The sequence below is a fragment of the Mus caroli genome, chromosome 19 (genome assembly GCF_900094665.2).
Source record: "Mus caroli chromosome 19, CAROLI_EIJ_v1.1, whole genome shotgun sequence".
NCBI classification, from domain to species: Eukaryota; Metazoa; Chordata; class Mammalia; order Rodentia; family Muridae; genus Mus; species Mus caroli.
This window is the reverse complement of record NC_034588.1, coordinates 44,088,316-44,110,835: the sequence shown is the minus strand read 5'-3', so window position 1 is coordinate 44,110,835 and position 22,520 is coordinate 44,088,316. Positions and strand designations below refer to the sequence as shown.

The following is a 22,520-nucleotide window of genomic DNA, read 5'->3' as shown; positions in this document are numbered from 1 at the left end:
AGGTCCTGAGTTCAAATCCCAGCAACCACATGGTGGCTCACAACCATCCGTAATGAGATCTGATGCCCTCTTCCGGTGTGTCTGAAGACAACTACAGTGTCCTTACAATAAACAAACAAACAAACAAATCTATCTTTAAAAAAAAAGGATAAGAGTCACCAGAACGCTTTCCAAAAAGCCAGGTCATACCAGGCACTAGTGTCCTAATGACAGCCACTTGCCTGTGTCACCAGCGAAGCTTTGCTGAGCACAGCAGAGAGGAAGGTGTGAGTGTGTCAGCTGGGGAGGAAGTGGAGAGGTCACTTCCCTGAAGGCCCGTGTGAGGGAGCAGCTGACTTCTGGCCTCCCCTGCGCTGCTGCGCAGGAAGCGGAACCAAACTGTGCTCGTTCCTTTCCTGGCTCCGAGGTATGACAAAGGCACAGGCGCCCTGGCAGGATGTGTATGTTGAGGGCACTGGGCCAGGGCTGGGCGTTGATTAGGGAGTGTGTGGAGCCAGAAGTTCCCTTCCGAACTTTGCTAGAGCTGGCGAGTGGTGGCCAAGCCCATCGGAACCTAGCACATACTGCTTTTGATGTTTCCGGGCTGGGCTCCTTTGGCTCCTCGGTGCCAAAGTGCGCCTAGCAGACATGTCCGACATGATAGCTGAGAATGTGAGCTGACACAAAAACCCCAGCACTTGGGAGGCAGAGGTGGGTTTCTGAGTTCGAGGCCAGCCTGGTCTACAGAGTGAGTTCTAGGACAGCCAGGGCTACACCCAGAAACCCTGTCTCAAAAATATAATAAAAAATAAAATAAAAAAAGGGGGGCAGAGGGAGCTGGCAAGAAGATTCAGTAGGGGAAAGGGTTTGCCTCCTGGACTGATGGCCTCAGTCCAACCTGGGATCCCATAGGCTGGAGGCTGGAAGGAGAGGATTGACTCAGCTGTCCTCTGCTGGGCACATATGTACCATGGCATGCGAACCTTGGTATGTGCGTAGCTATACCCAGTGCCCAACACCAACCAACCAAACAAACAATTGATTTAAAAGTACGGTTAAACCTGAGAGAGAAAGCACTTGTCTGGAGGGGCTTGGCTTATTTAACTCTAAGCTCGTCACTGGCTGTGGGTCGGACCTCAGCCGGTCACACACAGCTGGGACTCCCCTCTTCTTTGGGCGCTGGAGGTGTTAGCGCTATCTTTGGAGAATGTCACAAAGAGAGACGATTAGAAAGAAGGCTCTAGCCGTGCCTGGAACTCAGCGAGTCCTCAGCAAACAGGAGTGGCTGCTGCTCTCCTCCATCCAAGGGAGCCCATTTGTTTGCTCAGATAAGAGCAAGGTGTGCCTGGTGGCCTCTTCAACCGTCTCTCTCTCTCTCTCTCTGGGGAACTGAAGGACGGAGCTTTGATGGTGACTTCGTCTTTTCAGGTTCCTCAGACTTTGTGGATCCTGGGAGCGCCCAGCTTCTATGTGCATTTCCCTTCCAGGAAACAGGGAAGAGAAGAACATGAAAAAGGCCTCTGGGCTCACAGTGTGGCACCCTCTCAGCAGATGTGCGTGTGGCATGTGTGCGTGTGTGACTTGAAGGTAGAAGAAAAACTGCCTAGAAGGACTAACAGAAGGATATGGAGACATGGAGGAGGGAGTGTGCTTTTTTTTCAGGACTGGAGATGTAGCCCAGTGGTGGAAGTTGCCTAGCAAGCACAAGGTCCTGGGTTCAATTCCCAGTGCTGCAAAAGTAAATAGTGAATGGGTAAAAAGCTTTCTTTTTCCCCAGAAATGGGTGGCACTCGTGGGCTTTTAAGTAGTAGGTGGATGTGGCTCAGGTTCCCGAGCCTTTCTGGGGTGACTCCTGCAGGATTCACTGTGATGGTCACTCACCCTGTGGTCACTCAGAAGGTGTGCATGTTGGAGTAGAGGTCTCCCTCTAAATCCCCCTATTTAAGTGGTGGCTCTTTCCCAAATCTTCACTGTCACCTAGAACAAATTCCCAGCTAGAGGAGGCATTGGGGTTTTTCCAGGGCCACCTCTGAGGTCCTCAATGTTTTCAGGCTAAGCTAAAAATGTTAGAGTCAGGAGTGTGGCTCACTTGATAGTATATTTATTATGTAGCATGCACGAAGCCCTGAGTTTGGTCCCCAGAATCATATAAACCGAGTATATAGAGGAAGGCATACTTGTGGTCTTAGCAACCAGGCAGTAGAGGCAGGAGATCAGTAGTTCAAGGTCATCTTTGGCTATTGTGAGTTTGAGGCCATATGGATTAATAGACCCAGATTCCTAATCTATACAGCTTCCCCCGCCCCGAAAAAAATTGAGCCAAGTGACACAGGCCATTACTGGCAAGGCTTGGGACTGGCAAAGACCCTTGTACTGAATCAGAAGGATTCATAGCCTAGCTCTTGCCCATTAAGAGTTTGGGTCTGGGGCTGGAGAACTCCCTTCAATAAGTCTCTAGCCACACACCTTGTTGCTACAAATCTTGCTACTTTCATTGAATGAACCAGTTGCTATCTCAGGACCCAGTACATGGAAGACCAGGAGAGGGCAAGACAGCTTCTGCTAATAGGGAGACCATGGAGGGGTTGGGCTCCCCCATGTCAAACAGACTGATGCAACATGTGTCAAGCTCTCGGGTGGTGCTGTGCCAGCAATGAGCAAACAAGGGTGGATGTAATAGCCCGCTGATGATGGATCACAAGCTCTGAGCACTCCCAGATGTGGACAGACTCATGGGGCCAATGGGACCCAGGTCAGATGGTGGCACTCTTGAGGGCTCCTTCTATGGAACAATGAGTGAATGTGGATAGGGACTTTTAATATCAGGACCATTACTGCCACCTTGAGAGTCATCTGGAAGACAGTATCAGCCCAGGCTTTGACATAGCCACTTGATTAGGAATAGTACCCCTGGAGCCCTCTGCCCAAGCGTGGTTTAAATTTAGAGGACAGCTTGGCTGGACTGGAGATTTACAGGCCACTCTCTCTTCCAACCCTTCAAGGCAGATCTACGTAGATGGGGCATTTAGAAGGGGAAGGTAGGGCTTAATGTTCTCTTAGATGGACATCAACTTCTTGGGGAAGAACTTAGTAGCATGGGCCCCTCCTCATCAAGAAGCTAGTGTAGTCTCCATGGTCCCTTTCATTGGCTGCTGGGTTGTGTTCATTCTGGTTTCTAGGGCCATGGTTTTGAACCCAGTTAACCAAGAATGGTAGGGTTTCCCTTCATCCGTAGACTCCAGAAGATCTGAAGTGATTTTCTGTGACCTCCCAGATCCTAAAACCGGAATAGCCCACTCCAGGAGCAATGTACACTCCCCTTTTTTTTTTTTGGATGGCTACAGCCCCAAGGTGGACCTTGTAGTTTGCAGACTATAAGGTAGATTAGATTTCCTCCCTACTTGGCTCCTTGACTGAGCAACCATCAGATAGTGAAGACAACTTGCCCAGCTATGTGCGACGGCCCTGGTCCTAGCCATCTGATGCCAGAGCCGTGTGCGAGCAGGTTGGAGAGTATTGCAGGTTGGAGAGCATTGCAGTGGAGTTTCCATTTGGCCTGGGGCCATGTCTGCTGGGCATGGGGCCAGGGAAAATAAGGCCTTCCTCAGTAAACTGCAACCACCATGTGTACCACATAGGGGTGTGCAGTCCCCTCCACAGTTCCAGCTCTTCTCCCCTTGTTCTACTTTCTGGGTCAAAAAGCAGCAACAGACATTAGTAGTTCTGACAAAACCCAAGCCAGGCTGGGCCCTTTTAGGTGTGGTTGGGCCCCATCTTTGCAATCATTCATTTGGTCTACCCCAGATCCCATCCTGAACTCCCCTCCAGAGACTAGGCTTCTTTCTTGGTACTCTGGAGCTGACCTGCAAGGGATTTGCATCCCGGTCGTGCAAGTTTACTGACCTACATTCAAATTTGAAGGAGCTTGGTTCCTAGAGGGCAGCAGAACCCACTGGGCAGACAAGGTCAGAGAGCTCGGAGATGGTCAGGCGGTGTGTATTCAGCAGATAGAATGACCTCGGAATGGGAGGTGGCCTGATGAGGTGCTGTGCTGATTGCCCATATGTGGTGCCCATATGTGCTGAGGGTTCTCGCCCTTTAGACGTGAGCTGCAGAGAAACATGATAGTCTGGCTAGTCCACAGGAAGCTGCACATAGCTACTGGTCTCTAAGGAGGTTTCCTAGTTGTCTACCATCTGCCTGAAGTGACCAGAGACCTTGAAATGGAATCCATGCATTTTTAAAATCCAGAAGAAAGGGAAACTTCACACAGGAAACATAAGCCCAAGGAACTGTGTTTGGAATCAGGGTGTTTAATTGAAGCCCAGCTGCTGGGTAATGTTATCTGGCAGCTCCTGAAACCAGAGGGGGGTTTATCTCTAGGGGTAAACAGAGCTGGCTTTCTCCAGTGACCTCTGCCCTCTCCACCTCAGACACCTGCTCTTTCTCCACAAACTATCTCTAAAGCAGGGCCAGCCCGAGCGTCTTTAAGAAGCTCTGGTGTTGCTGGGGTGAGGCTGGAGTTCTGTGTGCTAATCACTCATCTGGAGTGATAATCAAGGCTCTATCTAAGGCCGGGAAGAAAACAGAGCAAGTATCCTGTCACGATAGAGCCTGGAGTCCGTCTTCAGATCTCTGGTCTTATCTACCAGAGGAACTGTCTGCTTCCAAGGCTACTGACCTATGGCATACGTGTCCCAGAAGTTTAGGAAAACCTGGGGCTGGGAGCGTGAGAGATCTCACAGTCAATGAAGTGGGCTGTGAGTGAGATCCAGCTGGGGCTGGCTCCAGAATTCTCTCCTCACTTGGCCATCTGCCACCTGACAAGTCGCTGCCTTGAGCCCTAGATTCCACCTCTGCCAAAAAAGCGACCTCTTACCATGTGCCCTGTAGCAGGCCTCCTTGTATCTCCCAGCTAGCAGGCTTCCTGCGTCTCCTGACTACCAGGACTGCCTGCTTCATCTTTCCAGCAGCCAGGCTGGGAGCCTGTGATTTATACTCCCTGGGAGGTGAAAGGGAAGCCCGTAATTACCACATAGGAAGGAGCATGGGTGTTAAGCCCCAGTTAAGTCCTTCCCCAGCTCCGCTTCACAGGCCCAGGAGAATGGTGGAGTTTAATGACCTGCAGGCAAGTCCACCCTGTTCTCTCTCTCTCTCCTAGTGGGCTTGGCCGCTTGGGGACACCAGGCAGCACCTGGTGCAGGGACACATCTGCTCCCTGTGGAGCATCCCTCAGCAAGGAGACAGACAGGTGGAAGAGGGGTGGGGGTGGTAGGGTGATTAAGACCCTGATGAAAACCCTGCTCCTCTTCCAGGGTAGCAGGGAGCTGCTGTGTCTGAGCGGTGGGCGGCTTTTGCTGCCTGCCTGAACCCTGATCTCTCTCTGATCCCCAAGTTCTGTCTCTGGTTGTTCATGGGCTCTCAGTACGGCTTTGACTCTCCCTCGTTCCTCTAGGCCAGTGGTTCTCAACCTTCCTAATGCTGTGACCCTTTAATACAGTTTCTCATGTCGCAGTAACCCCCAACCATAAGTTATTTTCGTTGCGACTTCATAGCTGTAATTTCACTCCTGTTATGAATCGTAATGTATATATCTGTGTTTTTCAATGGTCTTAGGAATCCCCCGTGGAAGGGTTGTTGGACCCACAGGTTGAGAGCCAGTGCCCTAGGCCCTTCCCTGCTCAGACATATCCAGACTTCTCTGTTATCTGAATAAAGCTTTAAAAGATGTTTAGTTCCTATTTCATTTCCTATAGTCATTTGTTTTAAATATCTACAGACTTAAATTTACATAAAGAGGACTAGGCCCGTGGCTGCCGGAAAGTATTTTTTTTTCTCCCTCTCCAGAATTAAAGTTTAATTAGTATTATAACAATAGGAGAGGGAGGACCTTTAAATAGGGCACAGCCTTCCTGAATGGCTAGATGTCCTTGTGCTGGAACTGGCTTCATGGTAAAGTGAGGAGTTTCGCCCCCTTTCCTCTCCCTTCTGTCTCTTGAACTCACCCTGCTCTCTTGTGCCCAGCATGGCTCTCCACAGCCGCCAGCTCCATGCTCCTGGGCTTTCCAGCCTCCAGAGCCAAATCAGCTTTTAGTGTTTATCATTTATCCTACCTCAGACCTTAGGCAATGGTAGAAAACTGAATACCCAGTGTAGAAGATAGGGGAAAGACTCAGATTTGATTCACGTCTTCTACCGTGTATGTTATTAGCTAAGTGGCTTTACTTAGCATTTCTGCACCTCTCCTTCCTCCTGCACCATCTGGGGATAATCATTGAGAATAGATTAAATGAGCTGATACGTGTAAATACTTTATACCATACTGGCATATAGTAACTTAGTTATCTAAACACGTGCTATCGTTTGGATCTAAGTGATTTTGTAATTTATTGTATGAGATAAATGTTTGCATAAAGCACACTATAATTCATGTGCACACATACCTGTCTGCCTGTCTGCCTGTCTGCCTGCCTGTCTGCCTGTCTGCCTGTCTGCCTGTCTGCCTGTCTGCCTGTCCACATATTTATTTAGGTTCATCGTTTTCTCACACAGGGTCTCATACTGCTGAGGCTGGTCTTGAACTCACTTTATGGTGGAGGATGACCTTGAACTCTTGATTCTCCTGCCTCCACCTCTCAAATATTGGAATTATAGGTGCCTACCACTGTGCCTGGCTTTAAAAAGATTCTTATTATTTTCACTGCTGAGACTAGAGCTCATGGCCTTAAATGTGCAGGGTAAATGTGCTACCACTCATCTATATATTCAATTCATATTTAGTACAATGAGCCCGTAGTTTATTCTGAGCACATGTGGGCAGGGCTGGCCTTTAACTTGTTTTTGTTTTTTTTTCCTTATCAGGACCTCTACTCATTAATACTCCATTTCTAGGTGGTGATAGCCCCCCTAATTTCTTGGCTTTAGGGCCCTCTCCTTGATTGTCTTTCTGAGTATTCCACACCATGCAGCTAACTGTCTTAGTTACTTTTCTGTTGCTGTGATATGCCATGACCAAGGCACCTTATAAAAGGAAACATTTAATTGTTCATACAGTTCCAGATGGTTAGGGTCTCCAGTGGTGAAGCAAAGGCACACAGTGGCCAGGGCAGTTTCTGAGAGATCACGTCTTGATCCACAACCACAAGGCAGAAAGTGAGACACGGGGAATGATGTGTGTATGAGTCACACACGTCCTCCAACAAGGTCACACCCCATACGCCTTCCCAAACAGTTCCACCAACTGGGGACCAGAGCCTTCAGACGTGTGTGCATATGGGGCCATTCTCAGTAGAACCTCCACACTGACTCTGTGACTCAGACTGGAAGGGAAGGAGGAACAGTGCTCCTTCACCAATTAACAGGCCACCTCCACACTGCAAGCTCTGCTCTCTAACTGGGGACTTGCACCTGTCTGTCCACAGTGCCTAAACGAGTCTCTTTGCTGAAGTTTCTCCTCCTGTAGCCCAGGCCCTGGCTTCTCTGACTATAGGGTTTTCATTAGAAGAACCCCACAGACCTATGGTGTCAGAATTATTTACCAGTGGCCTTGGAACCTGAATTCCTGCAGTGCCGGAGTAATTCTGTTGGACTTGCAGATATGAGAACCTTTACTGGGGAGACTTTTCTGTCCCCAGAGGTCACCTCCCTTGTGTCCCATCTGTGCCAGGGGAGGTCAGCAGAGTAGCCTCATGGCTGAGGGTGTGTGTGTGCAGTCTTCAGAAGTTTACACTTCTTCCAGGGCTGTAGGACCGGAACAATAAGATTCCACACAGTACGTTGTGTGGACAAGGAGCTTTCTCTCCTTCCCCAGAGACCTCCTGACCTAGGTGGCCTTCCTTGGTAGACTGAGGTGCAGCGCTGTGTAGTTTACCAGGGGACAGCCTAGACTTGGTGCCCTTGCCTTGTTGATCTTCCATGTGTGCACTTCATCTCTCCTGTGAAGTTGCTTCTTATGCCAGACTTGCCAGCATCTTAGGTCAGCGTGACAACTCTCTGTGTGCATGCTCTGTGAAGGGCAGTGAGCCTGGTTGTCGGGAGGCCGAGGTGAGCCACACATCTCTGGTCTGCCCAGGTCTGCCCATGTGGAATTTTAAAGTGTGAGGCTCATGGACCTGCAATTTGGAAGGAGCCTTCACAGAATCTCATTCACTCTGAAGTAGACGAAGAAATGTAAATCAGCTGTTTCAAAAAGTGTAATGACCTCAATTTTATGTTTATTATCCACAAATGACACCTAACCTGTTTGTTTTAACCCTGTACTCAGAGAATCTTCATTATCACTTCAGTGACTGCTTCTTCAGGTGTGTGTAGAGTGTGTGTGTGTGTGTGTGTGTGTAGAGTCCACATGTTTCCTGACAGTGAGCCAGGCCCTGGTGACAAATGAGGGGGAAATGGTCTCAGCTGTGACACTCCTACAGTCATATTAAACAGTGCCTGCAGCCCAGTCTTGGTCACCTACTCACCTGCTTCTCTTTTCCCTCAGGTATACATTATCAACGTGACCTGGTCCGACTCCACCTCCCAGACTATCTACCGGAGGTACAGCAAGTTCTTTGACCTGCAGGTGAGTTAGCAAGAACCAGCTGGCGCCTTGAGTCTCCCATGGGCTCCTCGTTCATGTCCACATCTCACTGGAAGGCCCTGGACAGAGCCAAGAGCCAGAATCCAGTCTGGCACAGAGGGGCAGATGCCGGGGACTCTATCGAGCAGCCAGGGGCAGATGCGGGGGTCCCTACCGAGCAGCCAGGCTGGGTACTGTCTTGACTGCTACATGCAGACACTTGAGGCTTTGTCGCTTTCCACCATGGCCCTTCACAGTCTTGCTTTGTCATCCTCCCTTGGCCTCGGGGTGGAAACCGTGGGGAGGCAAGAAGGCAGTTGTGGGTGCTGTGTGCCTGAGCAGACATATCTATAAACATCCATGATGAGACATAAGCCACCACATCATTGCTAGTAAAGAAAAGCAAACACACAGAGAAGACCAAAACTAAATAAGCAATTTATAGAACTACATGCTGGGCATACCTCCGGGTCTGCCTTCTACCCAAACAAGGAGCTTGCCACCCAGCTCGTACTTGTGGATGGTAAATGTGTGTCTCTAACTTACACAGATGTGTCTCTTCAGCAACACGGTAGTATATAGCCACACTGTAACCATTAAACACACCCCTTTGATGTTGGCTGATCCGTTTTAGGGTCTTTTGGTGACAGATGAGTATTTTATGCTCACACTGGGCTTAGACAATAATATTTGAGAAGTTCGTGCAGTTGACCAGATGGTGAGAACCAGCCTGGGGCAGTAGGGCTTCCGCAAAGCCCAAACTAGGATCAGCTGTCCCTGTCTAGTCGTCTCTGCTTCTCTTCAGGACTGTCGATGGCCCTTATTAATTCACACCCTGATGAACTGAGCCGTCATAGCTCTTGCAGGTTAAATGTGGCTCCCACTATCATAGACACCAACTATCTCCCTTTTCCATATGGATAAATCCAGAGGAAGACTTTGGTCAGGTATCTTCTTTGGCCCATTCAGAATGCCCAGAGGTAGAAAGGGTCTTGGAGTGTAGACATGAGCCTTAGCAGGGTAAATGGGCGTGTCACCCTTGCACATCAGAAGCAAGTGCTAGAGTATTATTGTGAATGAGCAGCATTCCATGGTGGGTGGGTGGGGGAGGGGGAAGCCGAGAGAGTGGGAGTTCTTCCTTAGAACGTGAGTGTGATTTAGAACCACAAAAACACAAAAGACACAGACGTTCCTAGCCCTCACAGCCAGCAGCCCTAGAATGACTTCACTTGTGGCCAGGTGTGTCTGAGTGGGTTATCCTCTGTGCATACAAGTTCCACACCTGCCGGGTCAGTGACATTCAGATCAAAGATATGTAGTCCTTCCCTTTAGCCCCTTAGCAGTGGGCCATCTTGGAGAGGGAGATGCAGGCCTGTGTGTTTGTGCGTCAGCGCCTGCTTTGATCTCATGATGCTTGTCACGGGGAGACAAACCTTTTAAAACGCCAGTTCCCCAGGTTATAGATCCTTCTGCTTCAACCACACGGGGTTGAATTTGTCACTGCGTGTGGGAATAGAAGCACTCATGACTCCTGCCTCTTCTCCTCTCAGCCCTGCCCAGGCTCCTTAGGTCTTTCCAGGATAAACTGGTGGGCTTTGCCTGCACCCCATCAATGGGTACAGTGTGTGGGGACAGGAAATGATAATGTAGTTGGGCAGAGTCTGGACCCTGAAAGGACTCATTGATCAGCTCGAAGGAGTCTAGAAGCCTGGGGAAGCCTTCCCAATCAGAATGTCTGTTCTGGTCCCACCCGCTCCCAAGTTATAGAATCGCACAAGAATCTGCCCTCCATCCCCGACCACTGCCCGAGGACTCACTCTCTCCTGTCACTGTGTGTGTGTGTGTGGGGGGGGGCACAAGCATGGAGCAGCTGTGATGTGCTGGCCCTGGAATGACTTCACTTGTGGCCAGGCTTGTCTGAGTGGGTTATCCTCTGTGCATACAAGTTCCACACCTACCGGGTCAGTTAAGTTCAGATCGAAGATATGTAGTTCTTTGTGGTGAGGCATGTATATGGCACATGGAGAGGATAGAGGACAACTTGAGAGAGTTAGTTTTCTCTGTGCACTACGTGGGTCCCAGGAATCAAACTCACGTCATAAGGCTTGGTGGCAAGCACCTTTACCTGATGAGCCATCTCTCTGGCCCCAAAGGTACTTTTAAGCCAGGCATGGTAACACATATTTATGATCCCAGCACCTGGGAGGTAGAGGCAGGAGGATAAGGAGTTCAAGGCTATCCTCAGCTACATAGTTAGAGGGCAGCCTGGGCTACTTGAGACCCTGTCTTGCTTTTTTTTAAGAAGACAAGGATTTTCCCATTCCAAACATGTACAGAGTGTTTGCCACAGTGCAGCATAGTAGCAGCCACTTGAGTCAGAGGAGTTCCTAAGGCGTCCCTTTTCATCTTGGTGGCATCCACTCGTACATGAATGTCATTCATGGCTATGACATTCTCATTCACTGGGGCTGCTGGCCTGACAAGGTGACTTAGCAGCCAAAGGCAGGCTTGATGGCCTGGTTCTGTCTCTGGCAGCCATCAACTGAGCATCATCCATCAATTTGGAGCCGCTGTCCCAGAGCCCCTCCGAAAGCCCAGAGAAGGCTTCAAGAGCATTTTAGATGTCAAGGTGGAGAGGCAGGGCTTTGCTTCTTCTATAAATAGCTTTTAACTCGATGTTCTCTGAGCAGGAGAGGGACCTACCCCACAGAGAGCTGAACAGGTTACGGTCTCATGCTCAAGTTTGTTTGGTTATAAGGGACCGGCCTGGAGATGTCCTTAGGTTAATCAGAAGGCAGGCAAGTGACCACACATGCCCCTTGGTCAATCTTCCATTTCCCATTGTCTCCTCCATGACCTAGCCCAACCAAAGAAGGACAGGACAGGGAGGCTCCCGGGCCCTGACTCCATTGGTGACGGTTTCACAACCTGGCCTGCCAGCCACGGGGCTGCAGTAATTTCTCTGCAAACATTGGCTCATGTACTGTTGGCCCCCAAGAGGGACCCCTGGCAGTGAGTGCAACTGGGTCAATATTTGGTCAGAGCTAGGAAAGGCCCTTAATCTTCCCCTGAACCACTTGGAAGGCAGCCGAGAGCGGCTGGAGGCTACTTGTTTGCTCTAAGGGCTTCAGCTGTGTGGAAGAGCTTTTCTCTCTCCCTTATTCATCTCCCCTGCACTTTCCGCACACACACACACGCAGGCAGACACGCAGCCTGGTCACACTCAGTTCCCAGCTCTTGAATAGCCTGGACTGATGTGCTCTGTGTGTGTGTGTGTGTGTGTGTGATAATATTATTTATGGAGACTCATGGATCACGGCATCTTTAGAATTAGAAGAGTTCCTTTCTGTAAGGTGTATGTGAGTGTGTATCTGTGAAGGTGCTGTGTGTATGTGGGGTACGCTGATGCACACACATGTGTTCAAGTGTGCAGAGGCTACAGGAAGACCCTGGGTGTGAGCCATCCTGTGCTATTGCTTTCCACAGAATTCTGCTGAGAGTCTTCCGCTGAGACTGGAGCTGGGCTGGCAGCTTGTCTCTGCTCCCCATTCCCATGCTGCCCCAAGCTCTGGGCTTGCAGACTCAGGCAGCTGCATTCAACCTTGTACATGAGTTCTTGGATACAAACTCGGGTCCTCTGTAATTGTGCGGCAGGCACTGTCACCCACTGAGCCGTCTCTGCACTGCAGGCGCCAGCACGACAGTCGGTTTCTATTCTAAGGCCTTTGCTTTGTAGGTAAAAAGCTGTTAGGTTTTCTCTTCGTGGGAAATGTTCTGTGTGTGTATATTTGTGTATGTATGAGTGTATGTGTGTATGTGTATATGTAGATGTGAATGTGTATATGTGTGTATGTATGCTGTATGTATGTGTATATGTGTGTATGTATGTATATGTGTGTGTGTATATATGTATATATGTATGTGTGAATGTGTATGTGTGTATGTATGTATATATGTATGTGTGTGCATATGTATGTATGTGTGAATGCGTGTATGTATGTGTATGAATGCACATGTGTGTGCAGGCCAGAGGCTGACACTGAGCATCCCCCTCTACCTCTTCATCTACCTCTTCATCTTGTTTATTTTGAGAGACAAGGTCTCTAACTAAACCTGGCTCTTGATGACCCTGCTATGAAAGCCATGTGTGTGTGCATGCATGAGTGCGTGCACGTATGTGTGTGTGTGTGTGTAGGTCAGAGGACAGCATGCGGAACTCAGTTATTTCCTTATCTCCTATGGATTCTAGCTCAGGTTGTCACGTTTGGCCTGGTGCCTGCTGAGGGTTTCACCTACTGAAATATAAATATTTTTAAAGTTCTAGAAGGATTTACTCCAGATTGGTGACCATTACACCTGGATGGATATGAGGGACATCGATGGGAAGGAGACTTAGTTAAATGGAGAACTTCAAGCTCATCTGTGAAAAACAGAATAATAATTAAAGAGAAATCTGAGGAGAGGTAGGAAAGTTGGAACTCTAAAATAAAAAATGTCTCTTTGCAGTTGTTACAGTAATGGAAAACAACAGGCTTGATACATTTGTATCAAGAATGTATCTTATAAGAGAAAGAAAGTGAAAATAATAATTTTAAGTTACATTACCTCATTTTTCCTGGACCTTCATTCTAGATCATTCCTGTGGAATGTAAGTCGTTAGATCTCATTATAACAACCCCAGGGAGAGCTATCCAAATTATCTTGTCAAATTGGAATCTTGTATTCAGATATTACTTAAAACCCCTGAGCCAAGCATTGGAAGAGGCAGTCCGTTAACTGGCAGCGGTGCTCTGGTCCTGATGATGTTAGAAGGAGCAGCATCCAGGACTGAGATGGCTGGGTTCCAAAACCAAGATCTAGCAAGCCTCTCCGATGATAAACCCTCCGACAAGTCCTTTAGCCTCTCTGTGGCCCTGTTTTCTTATCTTAAAGTGAAGTCATTATAAAGACCCGTCTCCTGGGATCATAGAAGGAACGAAATGATAGATTCCATGTAAGGCAAGCCATTGGAAAGGGGAGGGTAAGGTTCTTAGAGACGGGGGGGGGGGGGCAGAAGCCTCATGAGCTCAGGGACTGAACTCTAGGAGGAAGTAGCGGGGATCCCCACGACAACTGGAGACACAGGCTCCTTCCTGTGCCCCTAATGCTGACCTCACTTTGGCCAGGTGATGTGCAGTCTGCTCTTCTGCTGGAGACGCAGAGGGCAGAGTGAAGATTTCCCTTAGAGAAACACACACTTTTCATCTCCACTGTCTAATTACCAACCCGCTTCCTCCCCGCCATGTTGTTAGGAGAACCCTGGGCTTTGTTTTTGTTTTTTGTTTTTAAGATTTATTTATTTATTTTATGTATATGAGTACACTGTAGCTGTACAGATGGCTGGTTGTGAGCCATCATTTGGTTGCTGAGAATTGAACTCAGGACCTCTGCTCACTCTGGCCCAAAGATTTATTTATTGTTATATGTGAGTACACTGTAGCTCTCTTCAGACACACCAGAAGAGGGAGTCAGATCTCATTATGGATGGTTGTGAGCCACCATGTGGTTGCTGGGGTTTGGATGTGGACACATGTGGACACCTGAGGTTGATTTGGGGGATAGACCATCCCTAATAGCTTTTCCATTTCACTCAGTGAGGCAGGGTCTGTCAATCAAGACTAGCTGATATGGCTGGTCTTGCTAGCCAGCTTGCTCTGGGTGATTCCGTCTCTGCTTCCCAAAGCTGGATTATAGAAGAGCAGACACACTCGTTGGCACTTATGTGGGTGGGTATCCAGGTATCGAACATTGGCCTTCAAGTTTGCAGAGCAAGCTCTTTGACCAACTGGGTCACCACCTCCCCAGGCCCCTGGTGCTATGATTTTTGGACAACACCAAAATTAGACTTGGGGGTCTAATTTGCTCATTTATCAAATAAGAAGGTGGGAATAGATCAGAAGGTGGCCAGTCAGCTTCACCTCAAAGGTCATTTGCTAAATGAGTGACATCGTGAAGGGACCCGGTGTTGTTCTTTGAGAGACTCTGAGATGCATATGGACTCATGGTTGATTAACAATGTCTGTCACAGACTTGGTAAGGGACCATGTGTAATCAGTGAGTGTTGTCTGTTGTGGGCATGTTAAGACAAGGTAACTTGAATGTCGGATACTAATCACCTTTTGTTGTCTCTAAAGGGCTCTCACTAGAAAACACAATTCTATCCACTCCACAGTGGACAGGGCTTGATTGTTTTTTCCATTGTGAGAATATTAACACCAGGTTTATGAAAAGCATGTGCCTCTCACATGCAGATAATTTCTCCAGCTGAGACATACTGTTAGCACCTCTGCAGGACTTGGGGTACACGCAGCACCCCTCCCCGCTGTGTCCTCACTCATGATGTCCCCTAGAAGTTTAGACCCAATGAGCAGTCTGTGCTCATACGAGAAGACAAAAGACACCATAAACTTCTGTTATGATTTTCCTGTCTAAGGGAGAACTTCCTGAGCGTGGGTTAATAAGTCCACCCTGACCCCAGGGAAGAGCCGAGGGAGTGACCGAGGCAGAACCGAAGCGCCAGAGGGGGTCATGCAATTGTCCGTGACATCTGCTAGGTCCTGCACCCAAGAGGTGGGTGCCTGGATCCAATGAGCACAGCCCCCTAAGGGGAGCTCCGACACACATGTAAATATGTATTCACACATGTTTAAAAATGGAAAAAGAGAGAAAGAAAACAAACAAGACGATCCCCAAATCATGGCACCAACAAGCCAGTAAGACTTGGGGTGCCCCACCCCCTCTGTCCCCTTCCCTACCCCATCCCCAAGTTTCTAGTTCACTCCAGTTGGGATCTCTCTGATTTTGGTGAGGAGGGCGGGAGCTCTTGATGCCGCATCGTGGAAGGCTGCTAGTGGGGGGCTGGGTGCCTACTCTCTTGACTGTGCCACAAGCAGAACTCTCCGAGGCTTCTAGAAAGGTCTTCCCAAGCAGTCTCTCCTTGGGCTCTGGTGCTGCCTGGCCCTCAGCCCACACCGCCTTCCTCTTACTGAACAACAAACCCAAGCTCCACCAGGGGCCAAGTCTGCGTGAGTCAGCGCACACCACCTGTGCCTGCTTGGAGCAGCACACCTTGTTTAGCTGGTGTAAGGTGTCCTGCTGGGGTGTGTTTGGGTGTTATGCACAGGGAGGCCTTGGAATGCAGTTGCCGCCCCACGAACCTCCCTCCTTGGTTCCAGGCCCAAAGACTTGGCCTAGAAAATTCAGTTTGTCTTCACTGAGCCCCCGTGCAACCCTCTTTGGAGGGAAGCCGGTGAAGAAGTGTGTAAGGAGGTGGCTCACCACTCTAGGCTGGAGGATGAAGGGAAGGAAGCTCTTTGGTGGTCAGGTGAGTGTGTGTGTGTGTGTGTGTGTGTGTGTGTGAATGTGTATGTGAGTGTGAGTATGTGTGTGTATGAGAGTGTGTGAGAGTGTATGTGTGTGTGAGTATGTGTATGTATGTGAAAGTGTGTGAGTATGTATGTATGCTTGTATGAGTGTATGTATGTGTGTGTGTATGAATGTGTGTGTAAGTGTATGAGTGTGTGTGTGAGTATGTGTATGTGTGTGTGAGTGTGATCAGTTCATTCTTTTCCTGCCAGAGGTAATTTCATGTCTGTCTTGGTACCTGCTGAGGACCTAAGGGAAAGAGGCCGGCCTACAGCCCTGGTTTAAGTGGAAGCATCAGCCAGTGGAAGATCCAAGTAGGACAGAGTTGCCTTGGTGAGGAAGCGCGGTGTGGAGTACCCATATGGGCCTGTGTGCTGTAGCATCCCATCCGTGCAGGTGTTCCCTATCGGAGGCCCAGAGGTCTTGACATCCTGTTCTTACTAGCTCCAGACAGAGCAACCATTAGTTTTGCTTTTGACTCTGATGGAACTATACATAGGGGGCAGCTAGGATAAGGGATGACAACCTGAGTTGTGGGCCTCTACATCAGCTCTGCTCCTCAGCAACCAGCCTCCAGGGTCCGAGCCTCAGCCGCTCTGCATCCCTGGATCTGAGGGATGCTTGTTCAAGTGGGACTGTGGCAGGAGTTACTGAAGAACTGCTTCTATTAAGCTGGAGCCAGGGAAAGGCATTCGCCTCCCCGGAGACCTCCTACTGTTGGATGACATCTGGCTCTCAAGGGCTTGTAGGATTCCTGGTGCCAAATTCCTGTTGTCCTGAGTGGGGGGTGGCAGAAGCTCAGTCAGGGTTAGACTCACTTGGGTTTGGGTTAAGAGCCCCACCTCTTACTGCTGATTGTCTCTAGGCCATTGCTTCACTTCTAGAACTCTGCACAATTGTATCTGCATCGCTGGTCTTTGCAGAACCTGCCTCTGTGGCTGTGAAATATTTGAAGGGACAAAGCACAGGAGACCCACCTCACTGAGCCCGGAGCAGCCCAGGGGCATTACTATTATAGGACTGTGGGTGTAGATTCTCTGGAGGAGAATTCAGGGGCTCCAGGTGACTGCCAGTGCTGCCCACCTAGACTCAGGGAACAGTTTCCAGCTACAAAGGGGTATTGGGCATCTCTGGCGCCGGGGTGAGGGAGTATCCCTGAGTTGGCGAGGGGACAGCTTCCAAGGCAGCCGGGGCTTGGCTCTGTCTGCTAACTAGGGAGCCTTCATCTGTTGCCTGGCCGAACAGAGTGGCCAGTTCAGCCTTGCTGGAATGCCGGAGGATGGGGGGAAGTGGCTAGGCACCGAGGGGGGTGGGCTTGGCTAAATAGATGACATTCAGATTTACAAAATAAAATTGAAAAGAAGGAAAACTCAAACAGGAAGCATGTGGCTGGTGTCTGGGCCGGCCGGGAGATGCTTGCAGAGGTGGCTCTGTGTGTGACAAGCTGGCCATTCTTCCCACTGTGTCTCCCAAGGGCACCTCTGTGAAGGCCAGCCTGTCTCCCTCCCCAGTGAGACAGGCTTCTTTTGTCTTGGGCTTCCTAGTGCCTCTCTTCTCAACTTGGAGCCATAGGAGGAGGACTCCCTAGTGGAAGGGTGGAGAGAACCCTTGGGCATGTGCCCAGTGCCTGCTGGCTGTGCCCACTCCTTTCCCCATCAGGGCCGTTCAGTGGAGTTGCAACCAAAGCAGAGGGTCTGAGTAGAGGCCACCGTTCCAAGAGACATGTGCAGGAGGACTCTGATCTATAGTTGCCATCTACTGCATCATAGGTTTTTAGTGCATGTTGGGAAAAGATGGATGCCTTCAGAGGGCCCTTCTTTCTCTCCCGGGGGAGAAGGACGGTTTACTGCCCTCTCTGGACCATGCTGTGTCTGGGCCCCTGTGAATACAGCGAGCTAACAGTGACCTCCCCTACTTCTCCCTATTCTGTCCTAATGGGATTACCTCCCTGTTCCACTAACATCTTCCCTGCTTCCCTGCTTCTCTAGGGCCGTGCTTGTCCTCTTGCTAATTTAACTTAAAAAAAAAAAATCAAGAGTAGGCATTCGCCCAGTAAACAGAGTGGCTCTTGGCAGGGTCAAGCTGGACCCCGGATTCCCACAGCCGCTTGAGTTGGCAGCCGCCTGCATTGGGTGGCTTCAGGAGCAGGTTTTCAGGGTTTCCCTCTGTCAGTGAGTGGAAGCTTTCTCTAGGCGCAGCTGCTGTCTTCACCTGGAGGGTGACACCAGAGGGTATTTGCGGAGGACTAGCTAGGGGCAGATCATTCTGTCTGGATCAGGCCAGAGTGGAGACAGCTGGGCTGTAGACTGACCTGGAGGCGGATGACGTGTCAAACCCTTGTAAGTAGTACTTGAGCATCTATGGTCCCATGCTCCTAACCCAGCTGTTGCCTAAACCTTTCCCCACACCCTCCCTTCTCCCATCCCTTCTTCCCCTCCTCTCAGTTTTTGCACCATCTCTCACCCAGAGGAGCCTCTTGTTTCTCAGGGCCACAGCCTTCTTCCCAGGTTTCTCCAGCATTCTAGAAACGTCCCCGTACTACAGTCAGCTTTTTTGATGGCAAATTTCCAGTCTATTCTAGGGCTACATAGTGGTGAGACCCTGCTGCAGAACCCTGTTTCACCCCTGTTGAGTATGCCAGGCCTCAGTGGGCCTCTTGCCTAGAGCTAACACGTGTAGCATTTTGCTGTGTTATTGAGAAGTGTTTATAGATCTAATATGTTAGATTGCCTTTCTCCTGCCTTGGGTGGAGAACAGTGAGTGGCGGGAGGTTCTACCGAGCCCCAAGCCCCGACAGACTAGCAGGTGGAACCAGGGGTGGGGCTGAGGATTGTAACCCTGAGAGGAGGCCGGGCTCAGAGCCTCCTGGGGAATGGAAGTTCAGAAGCAGGTCTGCCTGGAGCGTCTTGGGAGGTGTTGAGTGCCCCCTACTGTTGTGGCCATCAGAGTCTGGATCCCAGTCAGGCCCGCTGACAGGTGTCAGAGATCTCACTGTCCCCGTGATGGTCTACCCTTGTACTTCCTCCTGTTCCTCACTCTTGGTGGATCGATAGCCCTGCCTCTGAATCAACCAGAAGGCAGTGTGGCTACTGGAGGGGTGACCTCTATCTAGCCTGCAGGGTGGGCTGGAAGGCATTCACATGTTCAGGGACATTTTCCCTGTAGCATTTCCTGGTTCCCTGGCAGGAGGATTTTTCCCTACAGAAAAATCTCTGAGCCAGGCCCAGCTGGGAGGTGGGCAGACCCAGCGCACTGAGTAGGCTGCTTTACAAGGCTTCCCCGGGCAACTCCACCCAGCTTTGATTTTCTCTCCGGGATTTCTCTTTTCCCATCCGAGTTCCATTTTCCCCCAACTCCCCCCAACCCCAGTGTGGACAGACTGCAAGCAGCCCTTGCTGAAGAAGATTCCAGAGGGAAATGACTGGAGAATCCTGTGGGCAGGAGATCAGCCTCAGTATGCAGAGAAGCCCTTAAATGCAGGGTCAGCACAGCTTCGAAGCCATCAGACCAGCTCATAGGAGCCCCTGAGGAATGGCAAGGGATTCAAGGCCAGTTAGGGACCACACAGTTCCAGGCAGACACCAAAGGCCCAACACAAAGAAAGCTGCCTCTTCCTCTCAGACCACCCTCAGAAGACGGTGCAGCTCTGACGGCTCTGCGCCCACCCAGGCAGCTGAGACACCTCATTTGCCTCCTGGTCTTTTTATGTCAGGCTTTCTGCCAACCACACTTCTCCTCCTCAGAGTGACAGAGGCTGTGTCATACCCTGGACCTTCGTATAACCATTCGGTGAGACCTGCTGTCTTTTCAGAACGAACTCTTAAACTCCTGCCCCAACCCCAAGTGATCAGTTCATGTGCCATTTCTAACTGATCCTGTTTCCTTTACTGCCCCCCAGATCCTGCACATGTGCACTCGAACACACATATACCACACACATACACATACATGCACATGTACACATGCATGTGCACGAACACACACACACACACACACACACACAGAGCCATCGCCCAGACATGGAGCCCAGCACTACCCCAGAGCCTTCACCCCTGCCCTCGCTGTACTCTCTCCTCCATCCCCCTTCCCCACATCTTACAGTGGACCCCTAAGCACTGAGGCCTTGGGTCCTATGTCCTGTCAGTGAGACCTCCTTTGACCATATCCGCCTACTTTGCCTTCAAATCACTTGTCTCAGCCTGTTATCCCATCAGCCATTTGCTTACTCTGATTTTCCCCACAATGTGGAAGCTTCAGGAGAAGAAATAGCCCCATAGCTTTTTCTTTTTTTATTTTTTCATTCTCTAGAACAGTGTCAGTTGGGAAATCCTTGTCAGTGACTTCTAGAGAGAGTGTGTGTGGTGGTGGTGGTGGTGGTGGGGTATGGGGTGTGCAGAGAGGGGCTGCACCCTCTTGCACCTTCCAAGACAGGTGTGTTCAGTTTCCACTCCTCCGGGCAGCTCTTGACTTTGTCTACGGGCGGCTCCCAAGTCACTTGTTAGAGAGCTGATGGAGTCCTTAGGGGTGAAGAACATTAGGGTTCCTCAAGTTCCCAGAGTGTGGAACCACTCAGGCCGTTCTGCAGATACCGGTTTAGGTGTAGCAGTCAGTGTGCAGGGTGATGCTGTATCTTCCAGGCTCTTAGCTGATGTCCACACTGCTGTTCTCAGGATCGCACCTTGAACAGTGACCGGGCTCCCTGAAGGACCAATCCAAGCCCCTTTCTCCATTCTTTTTGTTGTTTCTTTTTTCTGTTCAAGTGTGCTCTTTGGGCAAGCTGATTGGTTGATCGTGGTGATAAGGAGGGAATTGGACCTGGAGGACCTGGGGGACCTGGGGGACCTGGGGGACCTGGGGGATCTAGAGGCTGCCCAGGGAAGATGTGGACTGCCTTGCAGAAGTGGTGGGTCATACATCAGGAGTGTGGCGCCTGGCTGAGGAGGAAGGAGGTGGCCAACCCCTCCCTCCAGTTCAGCTTTGTGTCTCAGTGACAGGCTTGTCAGACCAGGTTCTCCAGCTGTGGCTTGTTCACATCTGGAGGCAGGGCAGGCAGGGGCTAGGGGAAGGATGGCTGGCCTTGTGCTGAAGGAGGTTCAGTACAGGCACTGTGCTGTCTGATTGCTGTGGGTCCAGAACATTTCCAGGAGAATTCTCTATGTTTCCCAGTCTTCCTGCTTTCAAAGTGGTTTCGGGGGACCTTGATTAAACTCCTTGTGTTGGGATAATCCAATTGCTTTCTAACAAGCTTTCAGTGGCTTACCATAAGAAACATTCATTTTCTGTTCACATAAGTCAGCGGAGGGTTCAGCTCCAGGCAGCCATCTGCAGATCCATCCTCCAGGTGGAAGTTACAAAGGAGAATGTGGGGAAATCCTGGGAGTTTTACTGGTTGTGCCTGGGGGGAGGATGTGTGGATCTCACTTCTGTTCAAGTTCCACCAATCAGGGCGAAGTCATGTGACTGTGCTGCCAGCAAGGGAGGATGGGAAATGTGGGTTAGTTGTGTCCAGTTGTGTTATGGCCACTGTGGTGGACTTTGGGACTTTCGATTCTGAGACCTAGGTATTGACAGGTGGACAGGCGTGTGAACCGATCCTTGTGACAAGAGTGATGTTCCAGGAGCTTGCATGGCCGCTCTGCAGAAGCCACCTGCAGAGGGGGGAGCTGTGGGGCAGTGTGCTAATGAGGACCCTAAACAGCCATGCAGTGCGAGACGCATGTGAGGCAGGATACATGACAACGCACGCCAGCGGTGTAGAGGTGGCGAACATGCTATGTTGGTGCCACGTGGATGCTGGGAGCCCAAGGCCGCAGCCTGAAGAGCTGGTGTTTACTTGGCACCGTGATTACTGGGACATTGGTGACATTTGTGTGGTTGTGAAGTTTGTAATGGGAGAAAGGGGAGCATTGGAGAGGTGGCCTCCTCAAGTTACTAGTTCAGACAGTGTCCCTGGCCAGAACTCAGATGGCCTATGTGTCCTTCACTGGACCCCCCTGTCTGTACAGACAATAATAGTGTCTTTGAGGCAGACTTGAACCTTATGCTACAACCCCGGCGCTTTTGCTGCCTAGAAAGGCTTGGTTAGGTCTAACTCACCGCCACAGCTGCTTTCCACCCCAAGGCAAAGAGAAGCGAGCTCCCGGAAAGCTAAGGCTCTCGTTTCAAGGGGAGAGATGGTAGGAGCTGGCCTCTGCCCATTCCACCCTTGCCCTCTCTTCAGCCTATTCTTCGTTTTTCCTTTTGCACCGGACATTTGTGGGGAAAGAGCTTTTAAAGCCTGGAAAGACCTCCACCCTTGCCTTTAATCTCAGCACTCGGGAAGGTAGAGGGAAACAGGTGAGTTGAAGGCCAACCTGGTCTACATAGTGAGTTCTAGGATAGCCAGAGCTACAAATTGAGACCTTATCTCAAAACACACACATGCAACCAACTCCCCCCCTCCCCCCAAAAAAGAAAAAAATTGGACAGAGTTACAGCAGGGGGAAGAAGCCACTTGAATACAGAAAGAAGTTGTATTGTCATTTAAAAATGTCCTGCCTGGCCGGTCGTGGTGGCACATGCCTTTAATCCCAGCACT

General features: G+C 50.1%; 1 protein-coding gene across 3 annotated transcripts in view; it reads left to right on the top strand.

Annotated features, from left to right (window-relative positions):
• Sh3pxd2a (SH3 and PX domains 2A) overlaps nt 1-22,520 on the top strand; it is a 197,129-nt gene that overhangs the window by 31,863 nt on the left and 142,746 nt on the right. For all 3 annotated transcript variants that reach the window (XM_029472597.1, XM_029472596.1, XM_021151843.2), the window contains exon 2: nt 8,462-8,542. In XM_029472597.1, the coding sequence (XP_029328457.1) occupies nt 8,462-8,542 (81 nt within the window). The remainder of the gene's footprint in view (nt 1-8,461; nt 8,543-22,520) is intronic.